General features: G+C 42.8%; 1 protein-coding gene across 1 annotated transcript in view; it reads right to left on the reverse strand.

Annotated features, from left to right (window-relative positions):
- Nucleotides 1-1932: 1932 nt before the first annotated feature.
- Nucleotides 1933-14233, reverse strand: part of CPS1 (carbamoyl-phosphate synthase 1) — a 107317-nt gene continuing 95016 nt past the window's right edge. Inside the window, exons 34-38 of the mRNA XM_052793356.1 lie at nt 13516-13614; nt 8086-8145; nt 7021-7133; nt 6343-6472; nt 1933-4818 (exon numbers count right to left, since the gene is read on the reverse strand). Coding sequence (XP_052649316.1) covers nt 4720-4818; nt 6343-6472; nt 7021-7133; nt 8086-8145; nt 13516-13614 — 501 coding nt within the window. The 3' untranslated portion in view covers nt 1933-4719. The remainder of the gene's footprint in view (nt 4819-6342; nt 6473-7020; nt 7134-8085; nt 8146-13515; nt 13615-14233) is intronic.

Here is a 14233-nt window from a genome sequence, read left to right on the forward strand (position 1 = left end):
TACATTATGCAGTTTTAGACATTGAGATGCAGAAGGAAGAAAAACAGAGGCTTTGGGTACTATTTGGCAGCTGACTGTTGTAGCATAGGAGATTTCAATGTCCTGCAGATGGCTATACAGCAGTAGCATTCATATGCTTCATATGACATGGCAGCACCTCCTGTCCTTGCAGCAATGACAACAGCACTAATTACATCTGCTGAAAGCTTCCCGAAGTCCAGGTCTGCTCTGACTATGATTTGTTGTTGTAAACACTATAAACAGAAGGAGCCAGAGGTGCTTTCTCCTTTTACCACCTTGTCGTGGCTGTTGCATGAGTCCACCCTCCTGCTAATGGTTGTTTGCATCCGACTGGGATACAGGCACCAGGCATGCATCGAGCCACTGGTATTGCACACACACTGCAGTTGTGGGTTTTAGTATAGTGCTAACTTCCAATCCCTTCCCTACTTCCATGGATCACTTTATAATGAAGTTATAGAGGTGCTAAGCTCTCAGCCAGACTCCTAGATACCTCTGATGGAAGCACAGAGAACAAAAGCACAAATAGGCTTTTAAACCTTGAGAGTGCAAAATATACTTGGTATGTGGGGGAAGGAAAAAAAGATGCCTTACAGGCTGGTGGCAACATCCAGTCCAGGAAAACCCAGCGACCTGCAAGACTTATGTCTCTGCTCACTGCCAAGAGCTCTTTCAGATCATGGAGTCTCTCTTACTTGGCTACTTCCTAGGACTTTCAGAAACCTGATTTTGACTGTTTCAAATGGTCTTAGAGCAAAGAGGTTTCTTAAAGCTTTTCATTATTTTTTTTTCACTTATATAAAGCATATGCTTTCACCTTCCTGTGTTTTAAGACCTCTAGCAGGAAAGCAGAAAGTGGTAGCAGTAAGTTGTCTTCACTCTCTTACATTCTTCTTGCTTTCAACATGCCAAACTATCACTGCTTTGCTACTAACCTCTGCAGGGGCTGCCTGAGCAATCTCCAAGTGACTAAAATGGTGCTAACTGCAGAAGACTAAATCCAGGAAGGTGATCAACTGGATAAAGAGCCTGACCTCAATATTCAGCAGTGCCTCCTGGGAAATTGAGCCTCCAGGGCTTCCCAGCACTTGGCACACTTGGACAGCTATGGCTCCAGAGAGTGGCTCAGCAGACTGACTACTGAGAAAAAAACCCATCTCTGTTACTAAAAATTAGGTCCCTTCATATTTCATCATGGCTCTTGCCACCTTTTCTTGCGCTTATCTCAAAAGTTGTGCTTTGTACTGTCTCTTATACCTTCATATGTCTTTTTATCAACCCTCTTTTAAGACAGTAAAAAAGAATAAAATTATTTGACTGCTTGTAGATTAGCAAATTTCTTGCTTTGAACAGCATCCTCTTTCATCTGTCATTGTCACCCTCCCCAAGATTAATAAGAAAAAGACATTTATAAGGCAGAATCTGTTGAAAGCAGAGATGAGCTTGGTACAAAGGATACCAATTGTAACTTTTTTTTTTTTTAGATCTGCATTGATCCCCAAAGCTGTAGATACTTAAAAATCTTTTCCTATAGTGTCCGCACCTTCATTACACAAAGAGGAAAAACATACTGAGAAATGGATTCAGCTAGCATTCAGTGTTTGCACAAGGTAAGCTGGGGGATGATTTCTTGGCTCCTTCTGACCATGATAGGAGTTATTTCATATTGCCTCAGTCAGAGCAAAATGATATTTTTTTTCTTCAACAGGGTAAGGTGAGGAGACACCAAAATGAGATGGAGGAAAAGACAGCTCAGGGGACAGTATATATATAGATGGGTCTGATTAAGTGTGGAAGGACATTAGTGTCACCTGCTTCAGAGGAGTGGGAAAGGGACGGGTGTTTAGCACCAGCAGCAAAACATTAACAGTACTGCATAATTACAGGGTACGCAGCATATATTCAGCCCTGATGTGTTTTTCTACTAAATTCCACTCTAATTATACGAGAGTCTGTGGACAGCAAAGAAGCTGTGGTTTAAGTACCTGCAGCTGCTGCAGTAAGTAACAACAGAAATGTATAGATAGATGTATACATAGATACACATACATGCACACTGTTAGCTAATTGGCAGGAGAACTGTTTAAGTAAGTTGAATTAAAAGCAGTTTTCCCATTTTCCAAAACTGGCAGCCCCTTCTTTAAAGTTCCCATCTCTTCAATGTTTCTTAGCCTGCTGCTCTATCATCTGGCTCCTCACTTACATTTCACATGTCTCTCCTGGGGGATCAGGGCTTCTCCTTTCTCTTGTGTACACGCAGCTGAAGAGAAAGAGCATTCGCTTTGTCCTGCTGCTCTTTTCCCACCACCTCCTCACCTCTGAGGCATACAGCAGCTCTGCATTAAATGATGCATTCACTGTCAAACATAAGAATGATAGTTTCCTAACAGACTAGTGTTCATCAATGCTTTTAAAAAAGACTTAAAAAAAAAAGAAGGGCAGAATCCAGGCCATGCAGAATTTAAGAATGAGTAGCTGTCACAATCCAGGGCATTTATTTCATTTTCAGCTCATGAGAGAAGTGACAAAACAGAAGAGGAAGAACAAGAGAATACAGATGTTTTAAGACGTCACTTTGTTCACTACTAGAGGTAAAAGCAGGGTGGGAGGATGTGAGATGACACCAGCTGTTAATGGGATTTTTGCCACTGAAAAAAAACCGTGCAGGATGCATTAGAGTGCTGCTTCATTAACCACCATTAGTCATCCATTTCACAACTGAGTGGGTGAACACTTGATGGCTTTGGGCTCTTCTGGAGTTTTGGTTGGGCTGTTTTTGTTCGGTTTCTCTACTCTAAAAGTGCAAAGCTCTCCCTATGCACAGCAGGCAGGGTTGTGTTCATCACAAAAGTTAGCGCTGAAGAAATGTCCATGACAAGAGCACTTGGAATGGCAACCAGATCAGAAATAAAGTCCGCACCTGGTTCACAATTTGGTCTTGGCACTTAGCACCAATTGTTCAGAGAGTCCCATGGTACCCAAAGGCATCACAGCCTCTGCCCACTCCTTTGCACTTCTCAATAACAGCTCTCATCAGATTTTATATCCTTCTTGAAATGTTTTAGCATTAATTTTAAAAACTCCAGACTATCTATCCGCCCTTATTCTCTCTCTACACTCGAAGCTTCTTGGGACCCAAGGGAACTTAAGAGCACATGCAAGAAGCAGCCTAGGTTTGCTCATCTCCTTAACACAGCCCAAAGTGCGCTACTTTCAGTGTTGATAGCTTCAGAAAAAGCACTGCTGGGTGGTACCCGGCTCCACCACCATATATCTAGCACTAGCTGGCAGCAGTATTTCTTGGCAGGGCTGCAGGCATTGGGGGATACATAAGAGGTAGGTAATTACAAGCTAGCAGTGCCCTGGGTCCAGCATCTCAGGCAGACAGAGCATGACTGGAGGAAAATGTTCCACTTTAGCTTACTCTAGCAAGTACCAGAGAAGTTGTCCAACTTGGAACCTTCCTGACTCCAGGGCGTGCTGTGTACATACTGCAACATGGGGGAAAAAAGACAGACACATACGTTCTTAGCTGGTAAACGTTTAGAGGCAGGCACTGTATATGCTGCAGGATGCAGTGCCATTGGCCATAGAGCTGCTGAAGTCTTTTGCCATGCAGACAGCAAGTGATAACAAGCACCATGTGGCACAGTGGGTGCCTGCTCTGTGGACAGCATTTGCAGGCATTGCCAGAGCTGAAAAAACAGCAGAGAAGGCTGGAGCGAAAGTGAAGGGGTAAAGCACTGCAACACTTTCACCTCATTTTGAAAGGATTCAATTTTAATGCCCACAATCATGGCACAAAATGTTGGACAGCAACATACAGAAGTCTTTGGGGAGTTCTCCACTTTTGAAGCCAGACATAAAGCTGAGAGAGAGCCTTTATGATATGGGGACAGCTGCCTGAATTCAGAACGTTGAACCAGAATTTAAAAAATAATAATAATAGCCTGAAGGACTGAGCAGAACTTGGAAGCAATTCCAGGACACACACATACAGCCTTCCTCTCCCATCAAATCTACAGGCTGAAGAAGATGATTCTTGGCCAGGGTTAAAAACCAAACAAAAAGTAGCTGCATTATGCCTGTCAGCTGTTGCAGGGAACTGTGGGGAATTCACGTTCATCTGTCTTTAAAGAGCTCCTATCACACTCATCACCATGGGAGGCATCCATGGTATCATTGGGTGGATCAAGCAGGAGGGTGTTCAATTGTTACATAAAGTTGTAAAATCATCGATAATCAGCAATGGAAAGAGAAAGCTACATGTCTTTCTTTGGGAGTTTGGGGCCAGGCTCTTGTAGTCCAGCATAAGAATAGCTGGAAGTATGGACCCAAGGAAGGTGTTTCTAAGGAGGAGCAGGCTTGGTTATGAAAAGAAGGAACAACGCCCATGTATGATCACTTGTATATCCTTTCATCTCCTCTGCTATGATGGCATCTGGACCTACCCATCTAGTAAGTGGCTAATATTTGATCCTATGTGGAAATGGGGAGAAGATGGTGGAGAGGGTGGGGAGAGGATGGCTTTCCAATGAGCCATCAAAAGTATTGGCTAGGAATTAGTTTGCATGAGTTGCAAAAACAATCAGTGCAGATGCCATAAAATACATGGAAAGATGGTTAGGTGGATGATCTGAGATCCCCTCTATTTTGTGGTGCCAGAAGCAGTAAGATTGTAGGTTGGATATAGTTCTTCTATGCAGTGTTTCCATTGTCAGACTGTCTGTAGTGGAAGAGACTCCTGGAGTCCAATTTCCCAGAGTATTTGACAGCTTCAGCAAAAAGCTTTGTCACCTGTCAATATAAAACAGAGGAGGACTGAGCATTGCAAAGCCTTCTGCAGAAGGAGTGTAGTGATAGGATAAGGGGTAATGGTTTTAAACTGAAAGAGGGCAGATTTACATTAGATATTAGGAAGCAATTCTTTACTATGAGGGTGGTGAGAGCCACTGGCACAGGTTGCCCAGAGAGGTTGTGGATGCCCCATCCCTGGAAGTGTTCAAGGCCAGGTTGGATGAGGCTTTGAGCAACCTGGTGTAGCGGAAGGTGTCCCTGGCCATGGCAGGGGGGATCTTTAAGGTCCCTTCCAACCCAAACCATTGTATGATTCTAATAGAGCAGGCTCCACAATTCTACACTGTCACCCTGAAACTACCCTGTGCAGGTCCAGTCCTTGAGTCCATCCAAATCAATACCAATTTCAAGGTGACTGTGCATGGGTGTTGGCTCCAACCCTCTGGAGCCTGCCTGTCCAGATGGAGAGACTTAGAGGTGCTGGGCTGCTTTGGCAAGAGCGCTCTGTCCCATGAGAGCTGTTGTTTTCCCCTACAGCCCAAGCCTTTAAGAGAACACAGGGTTGTTTCCCTCTCTGAAACTGAGATTAAAACTCTGCAGTCAAAAGGGTTCAATGAAATGCATCAAGCAGGTGTGGTAATAAATTTTGGATGGGGACCCCTGTTCTCGTTGTCAGTATGTGTTTTGCAAGTAGACAAAGGATGGGTCTTCAATTTCCCATTGCTGCTAATCATGTTTGGCATTATCCTGTCTATGAACTTACAGCTTGGCATTCTCTCTGCTCTCCGCTCACTCCAATCACAGCAGAAGATTTTGCACAGCTGGACACCAGCTCAAGTCACTGGGTTCCATGTCAGCGCCCACTGAAATCAACCGGAATTTGGCTGCTGTGCTTAATGAGAGCCAGATGAGGCTCTTCTGTGACAGTTGAAGCCACTTGCAAAGGAAGTCAAGGTACAGCTGGCGGCAGGAGTCCCACTTTGCATTACCAAATATCTCTTCCCCTATTAGTATGTGAAAGGGGTTTGTCAGGAGATACAAACACATAATGACTGGCAATTGGGGACTGCAACAGGACAGGCAGCAATTCCACTTGGATGGCACTTTGGAACTGGATTGCCCCAAGGATCATTCAAGCAAGCCCAGCTACATCCTGCTGTAAGATTTAAGGACTGTACTGGAAAAACACCGCACTAAGAAACTGTTCCCATGCATAATTTAAACATGTTACAGGCAGTCGTGTGCAAGAAGTTTGCTCTGAAGTGAAAATGATACAGCAACAACTTCAGCTGCAGCACAGGACTCAAGATTTTCTTCTTTTTTGTGTGTTATTTTGAGCAATATTATTTTGTATAGTAGCAAAAAGAAAATACATTCAAACAATTGTGTTGCCATGATTTTCAGGCACATCATTATTTGTCAGAGATAATAAGGGTCCAAACACACTGGAATCTAAGGTCACAAGTGCTTGAAAGCTCTAAAGGCTCTTATGACTGAGAGGAGAGAGAAAAACATGGGAAGTACCTGGAAATTAGTGAGCAGAGCAATGCCGCTGTCAATAGCCATCCTCCGGATCACATAATTATCATGGACAAACTTGGTGTTGCTGTTAGGCAGGTTAATCACCAGATCTATTTTCCCATCCCTTAACAGCCTGAAGAAACAATGCACAAGACAGTATCACAGTGTGTCTTGCTTAATGAAAATCTATGATGAATAGCACAGGCATGCAGGTAAACAACACTGAAAATTTGCATTTGAGTTTAGTCTTACATCCCAAGAAATGAAGGTTGAGGGGTTAAGGCACTAAGCTGCAACTCAGGAATTTGGGCTTTATTTCTGTTCTATTCAGTGATGCAAAGCAATATTCAACCTTCATATAGCTCAGCACAACTCTGTTAAAAGGCATGACTGATTGTCATTAGAGGCTAAATATTCAGATCCCACGTATCCTTGCATGAAAATGTAATATGGAGCAATACATCCAAGCCATATTAAATAGGACTGTTCAATGAGATGTTCATTAATTAAGCTGAATCCTCCCTGCTGTGACAATTCCAGACAGAATTAGATAAAGCAAAACATTTGGATTGAATCCAAAGTCCCATTAAATCACTATCAATAATCTCAACAGGGCCAGCAATTTGACCCTTGCTGTCCTGGATGTTAACACAAATTTGACAAGGTGAGTATTGCTCTTACCTCCTGACCGGAGGGAGGTTCAGACTCTGGCTTTCCTGTGATGGCCATGCCACAGGATTTGCAGGGATACCATTAGCATTGAGCCAGTCTGAGGTTGCTTCTGTGGCATAAAGCTGTTAAGGGGAAAAAAAGTTACTTACTCTGCGCTTCGTAATACCAGAACTTTTCATTTAACTCATGTGGGTCTGACCCAACACACAGCCTAGCTGTCAGAGCTGATTTTGGAAGGCATTTTTCATCACAAGGGTGTCTCTCCATACACAGAGACATACAGAGAACAGCATGACTTTCCCAACATTCTGTTATCTGTGATTTGCTGATGGATGATAGTCAATGAATGGTAGTAACACATCCAGAAGCAGTTAAGTGGCTTAGGAAAACCTAAATCCCTCTGACTTTCAATAGGGCTTAAGTTCAATCACTTACAATTTTTTTTTTTTTTTTTTTGCCTAGCACTAAGTTTTGAAAGGCAGAACTGTAAATCTAGTAGTTACACTAAAGCCACTGAGGAAAATAGTTCTTAAATGCTTAATACTAAAAAGCTCTCGCCAATCTTTTGTGGCTGTGGTGTTAGTTACCTTTCAATAGGGATATGGATGCAAAATGATGCAGAAGAGTTACAAGAGGGATGTAAACACCACAAATTTTGTATGTCTGCAAGTTGTGAATATCACTGAAGATGAAACACTGTAAAGACCTTCTCCATATAAAAGGCTTCCCCTTCCTCCCCTCCTGTCATCCATGGCATCCTGCTGGCATTTTTGTTTCTTGGAGAACTTAGAGGACTTTATAATGTGACATCCTGGTTGCAAGCTGATAGCAGAGCTAGGGTTGTTCTTGCCCTCATGACAGTCTCATATGTTCAATTAAACAATCATGAAAACTTTTAGTTGGGTGATACCTGCTGACTTTATGGATCACTCAGCTAAAAATCCCTGTTGTACTTCGAAAATGTCCTTTTTTCTCTATCTTCAAATAAACTCCAACGTTCTCCATTCCTGTAGCAGGCAGAGTACATTTCAGATTTTGAAAACTCTCTAGCTTTACATAACTGAAACCACCTACCTTAAAACCTTCCTCATGCAGTAGTTCTGCTACACTGAGGAATCTGGGGCGGAAGGACTTCTGAAAAAGGAAATTTATTAGATACAGCATCAAAGCTAGGATTTAGAAACAGTGTTTTGTTGAGCAACATGACGTTCCTCCAGACTGTGCTAAGAGGCAAAAACACATTTCTGTGCTGAGAGTGCGTGTGTGTCCGTGCATGCGTGCAGAAATGTCTGAATGTGCATGTACAGTGCCATTCCAAGAAAACTGCCTGGATCCTGAAGCCTAAGTCATTCCCAGCTAAGACATACTTTGTTACAACACCAGAGTTAAGTGTTCCCATACTAAGTTCGACTGCAACTACAGAAGATTTACTACTGCATATGAAATATCTCGGCAGTTGGCTTCTCAAATAACACCAACCAGAGTCTCCTCTTCTCTTAATTAAATATCTTTTTAATCATTGCTCAAACATTTGGCCTTCTCTTCTGGCAGATAACATATGTGGACAGGCTTTGGGCTGCCTTTGCATGCTCTGTTTGCAAATTTACATGAAGAAGAGCCTGGGTTTGCATGAGTTCATTTCTAACTCCCATGGGCATATGGAAATGGAAAACACAAAACCACTCAGGAGACTGGGACACCCTATTCCCATGAGGACTTGAATGCCCAAGTACTTAGGGCACCTTTGAAGGACTCTTTCATAATGCATGCCCAGATCCAACATAACTTAGAAGAAGTAAAGATAAGACGACCTCTTGTAGACATCTGCAGTTGAACAAGCCATTTTAGAGCAACAGGTGAGGGAGAATTTGATCCCAGCATAACTTTCTTCGGGAAGTTGAAGGTACAGCAATGCAAAGATCAGATGCAACACATGCCCTTCTTACTGCCAAGGCAGACCAAACCTTGCTTTTAACCTTAGCCTGGTCTGGCCATTTGCAAGTAAGATTATTGCAAGCTTCCTTGTCCCTGCTGGAGCTACTGGTAGCTTAACCTTTTATGGGCGAGAAAGCAATATTCTGAAGGGTGAACTATTTCCTATCAAGAAAAGGAGTCAATGGGGTGGGGGGAGGGGGGAGCACTCTGGAGAGAACCTCATTCTGAAAGCCATCTCGTTCTGTACACTAACTGGAAAATATAAATATACAATGTGACAGGGCTGGCAGCTTCCCCATCAGAGAGAATGGTTCTGCCTTCTGGTCAGGGGGGTTGGCTTTCACAACAGTATTATAAACTTCTATCAAACATGTACTGAACACTTGTGACACATAAAACAGCCTCTCCATGAAAAGAAATTACAGCTGTCAGCTTGCATTGGAGCAGCCTCAGATTTACAAGCTGGCTGAAAGAACCTGCGTAAGAAACCATTAGTTACTAAAGGTGAAAAGTACAAGCAGATTTATTTAGTGGAAGATATTTATTGTAGGAGAATTGTATTCTTTTTCCTTTATCGGAAAAGCTCTATTTCTTATAACCTCTCTCTCATGTTTGCTAGCATGCCTTGCTATTTGTAAAGGACTACATCCTCAGTTAATTCAATACCGTTACACCAGTTCTCACTAAGATCCAGCTCAAAATGAAGCCAGCTCATCTCCTGTGATAATCTTGAATTCTGTATCCAAATCCACTGTGGAGCATGCAAAAAGTTCTGGTACGTAAGGAACCAAGGCAGAAGGTTACCTTGAAACAACAGACTTGGAGTGCTGGGGTTTAAAAATAAAATACTCCATCAATGCTTTCCGCATCTTGTGGTCACCAGCACAGATGTAAGACAGATGCACTCCGTCCCAGAGATATCACTGAATAGCTCAATCAGGAAAGAAAACAAAATGAGCTTTTCAACTCCTCTTGCATAAAATATAAATTATTTAATGGCAGACTCAGGGATTTCTCCAAATTGTGAAAAGAAAAGAGGTCAGATTATCAGTTTGCATAAACTGGCAGAGATTCATTCATCTAACAAGAAAGCTGTACTCCATTTACCCTGGGAGAGCATCCGGCCTTAACAATCCTAGGGAACCTCAACCTGTGCAATGTCAGAGAGTGCTCACAACTGAAGGACAATCCAGTGGGCTTGCGGTCCCAGCTGGCTGCCCAACCTGCCTTGCGCTGTCCCGCAGATGTCAAGGAGTGCTCGCCTGTTTGAACTTGAGGATGATTATTTTGTTAGCAACACTTCTGTGTGGCCCTAGTAGGATTACCACTGGAACTGCAACCTGCAAGGACACCAACATGGAAGCCCCTCAGCAAGGCTGGGTTCATTACCTGAGCATATTGAGACCTGTCTGGACTGCAGAGCCATTTGACTCTTGATTTGCAAAATACCCCGGCGTGAAACATTTGCAAGGAAACTAAGATCTCCCTCTCTGCTATTGTTAACTACATCTATTTGACTTTCACCTGCAAGAAGGCAGCCTACTCTCACCTCAACATAATTAACAGCAATGGCATAAAGGTGCAGTATACCGAATAACCTAAATATGTTGAGCCTAGATACTTTTGAGGGAAGCAGAATTCAAGACCATTTGGCTTCTTATTTCTCTCTCTGCAAGACCTAAAAGTCCAGTCTAAAAATCAGAGCGAGCCGCTGGTCACGAAGCAATGAAGCCTCCGAAAGCAGGGTATGTTTTGAGTTCACCATCCACTGCAGAGGAAACATAGCACCTTCCTCAGAGACAACCAAGTGGGCTGGTGTACGTGCTCCTGACAAGAATCAGCCTCAAGTGCACCAGAACAGCTTGCAGAAACCATCCTGCAGTTTGAAAGCCAGGGGTCTCTGCCCAGGGAGGGACCTCTACCCTGTCACACCCTCACAGCAATGACATTTAAACGGGAAGTGATTGTAGAGAGGGGCAACCTGGTATCTGTCCTTCTGAGCCTGTATTTCCCTTCTGAGGATACACTGACAACTTTGCCCTTTTGAGGTAGATGATCTCATGTTTGTGATTAAAATGAGAACAATGCTGCTGGTGTTCACAGCCCGCCTTATGCCTCATTCCTTGTGCCTCTTGTTTCTGCAGTGAGGGGCTCCCCTTTCCTCCAGCCTGTAATACTCAGGGAAGACCACTCATAGTCTACATGTCAGGTCTAGGTCAGCATTTCAACCTTCCCTTCTTACAAGGCTTTAGTTCCCCTCTGTTTCGAAATGGATCATTGAAAAGCAGGTAGGTGATGAACTCCAGAGTGGTGAGGGAACAATATGTCGTTCTCAGCATTAACTTTACACTTCTTGAGTTTAATTATGTAAGAAATATGCTGAGATGAAGAGAGACCTTTAAGCAATTGATCCGTTGTTTTCAAGTTTCTTTTGCAAAAAAATGAACCGTAAACCACTCATTAAAAAGGACAGAAACTTGTTAGTTTTAAAAGGTTTGGGGCGTTGGGATTTTGGGGTTGTTTTATCTGGGTTTTTTTTCCTTTTTTTTTTCTTAAGACCTTTATACAAAGAACATTTGGCTCAGTTTAACAGATACTGACACAGAACCTACATAAATGCTTTCTATAGCTAAAATTACTCTTTGCTGCCTGTTCCCTTTTAGCTGCTATCAGGAAAACAGCCTTAAATTTTAAACACTGGGCTCTCTCCTTTTTCTTCTCCTAGCTTTTCTTTTCCCCCTTTTTAGATGCTGTTTTAAAATCTGCAGTGATTACATATACAGTAGACATACAGTACCAACTGCCAAGAGTTTCATACTGAACTTTTAAATTTTATCTAGGTAGCAAACAAAGACATCTCTGCTAATTTGAGGTAACTTAGAGCAGCAGCTGCAATCCATAGATGTATGTATATATGTGTATATTTAAAGACTAAGTGGTAATCTGAATTAGCAGAAGTCATATTCCTTTCTGGCCACTTTTCACACACTTTCTTCACATCCTCTGCTGGCACAGACAGCCCAACACATTTTTCACACCCCAGTTGTCTGACAGGAAAATTCATCTATTCTACTTTTTTGTTTTATTGGCTTTATGCAATCATGTAAGGCGTAAGCTTATTACAAGCACAATGGGGAAATGGCAGGAGGCAATCGGTTGTCTTTATGGGGCCCAAGAATGTTCTAGTTGCACGGGAAGTGTCTGAATTTTTTTGAGGCACATACACACATCTCAACGTTTACAAGTGCTTCTGACTTCAGCACCTCCTGCAGTTGGTAACTATCCTGGGATAAAAAACCAACACTTTTTGCTTTTCTGCCTGGCTACCTTTTCATCCTAAAACACACATCCTCCTTACTGATACAGAACTGAGAATGGTGCAGGGCTGTTCCTAAGGCAAACCCATTGGGAACTCCCTCACAGTAAAGGCTGTTTGCATAAGCCATTGCACTGGAGGACATTCCCATAATGACACCATTTAAACTTTCTGTTACATATAGCAACTTTGAGGGATGCTGACAGCAAGAGGTGAAACCCTAAAGTTCGAGCTCTAGTCTGGTATGGAATCACTGGACCTGCAGAATATGTGTCTGAGAGGCAGTCCCTAAGAGGAGAGAGCTCTGGCAAGGTACAGAAACCAGAAACAGTCCTACACAAATGTAGCGTTGGTTCTTCCTTTCTGAGCTACGTACTCCTAGCTGATAGGAGCTGCATGGTAGGGAACAACACTGTCCATGCACCATCATCAAAAAGGGAAAGAAATAATGGCAGACATGCCTCTATGCAGCCAGGAAAGTAGGCTGCAGGATGAAGACTGTTGTCCTTTAATCCCTTGCCCCACCGCACTCAAGTATATTCCCATCACAACTCCAATGAGAAGAACATGACAGTGCCATACCTGGTGGAGGTCTCATTGCCTGACAGTGTTACACCAATAAACTAGACCCTCAACACCCTAACAACATCATGTTTTCTACGCTGTCGGATGATGCTACAGCTCTGCCTGGAATGAAATATATGCATCTATGGGGAAAGCTTGGCAGGTCCAGCTTTGCAGTACAGAAACTGTCTCACTCTTTTGGGGGGGTGGAGGGGAACTGGTTTCAAAAGGGCAAGAGGCAGTGTACAGATGAAGGGAGTTTATATGTCAGGATTGGAAAGTAGCATCCCCAGGGGTCCCATTTGGCAGGGAGCAAGGAGCGGGCTCTGAGTTCTACCTGAGATGCTTCTCTGAACTGATCACCTAAAGGCATTGTTCCCCACAGGAAGGTGGCTTCTAACTCTCTGATCCCAGGCCTCTGCTAGCAGCAATCCCGGGGGTTTGCCCCCAGAAGACTTCTGCAGCTCCCAGTAGAAACTGTCAGGATCCAGAGGGAAAAAAAACAAGCCAGCCCCAGGGAATCTGGTAAAGATCTCTCTATGGTGTTTGTTCCTCACTGTCTTACTGCACTTCAAGACAGATTGCAGAGAAACCCATTGAAGCCATAAAGACACATGAATGAAAACAAGGCAACAGTTACTGAGTTCCTCTGTGTCAGTCCTTTCTCAGCTTTGATTTTTAGGACTCACCTGGATTCCAATCAAAATTCCTTCCTTAGGAAACGTAAACCCTGTGGCAAGCATAGACTTCTGGAAGGCAGAGTACACATCTTCCCCAAAGCATGCAACCTGGCAAAGGGCACAAAAGGGAAAAAAACCAAAAACAACCCAAAACCATTGCTTTAAAAAGAAACAGGAATGAAATTTTTAAATAGGCTTTTTTGACTTCTTCACACAGAATCAGACTGCTTTTGCATGGAGCCTGAAGGGGGGGGTGGGGAATAAATCAGAAAATCATTGCAGACAAATCTCAATTTTAATGAAGCAATAACGAAGGAATAAGCAACACTTTAGTTTCAAACAGCACACCAAGGAGTAACAACAATTGATTCTGCTGAGTTATGGGAATGCTGTACACAGCCTCTGCTCCAATGTTTGTGAGTGCACTGCAAATTGTTTAACATTATATAATGCTTAAATATCACTGAGTGTTCTACATGCAGGCATGTTTCTCTGTATGCTGCAAACTGGGGTAAGACAGCACTTGTGCTGTCACGTACTTCTGGCATTTCTTGTGAAGATAAACCATGGTATATAAAGATGCTTTTCCATTAAAAATCCATAGAAGTACAAAATTCAAGTTAAAAGTTAGTATGTACTTAGGAAAACAAAACAGCAATCATGCCAATTCATAATAATTTATTTTAAATAAACAAAAACTTGATAAAGAAATCAATAAAAATCATTT

Source organism: Harpia harpyja, chromosome 7 (assembly GCF_026419915.1).
Source record: "Harpia harpyja isolate bHarHar1 chromosome 7, bHarHar1 primary haplotype, whole genome shotgun sequence".
Taxonomy (NCBI): domain Eukaryota; kingdom Metazoa; phylum Chordata; class Aves; order Accipitriformes; family Accipitridae; genus Harpia; species Harpia harpyja.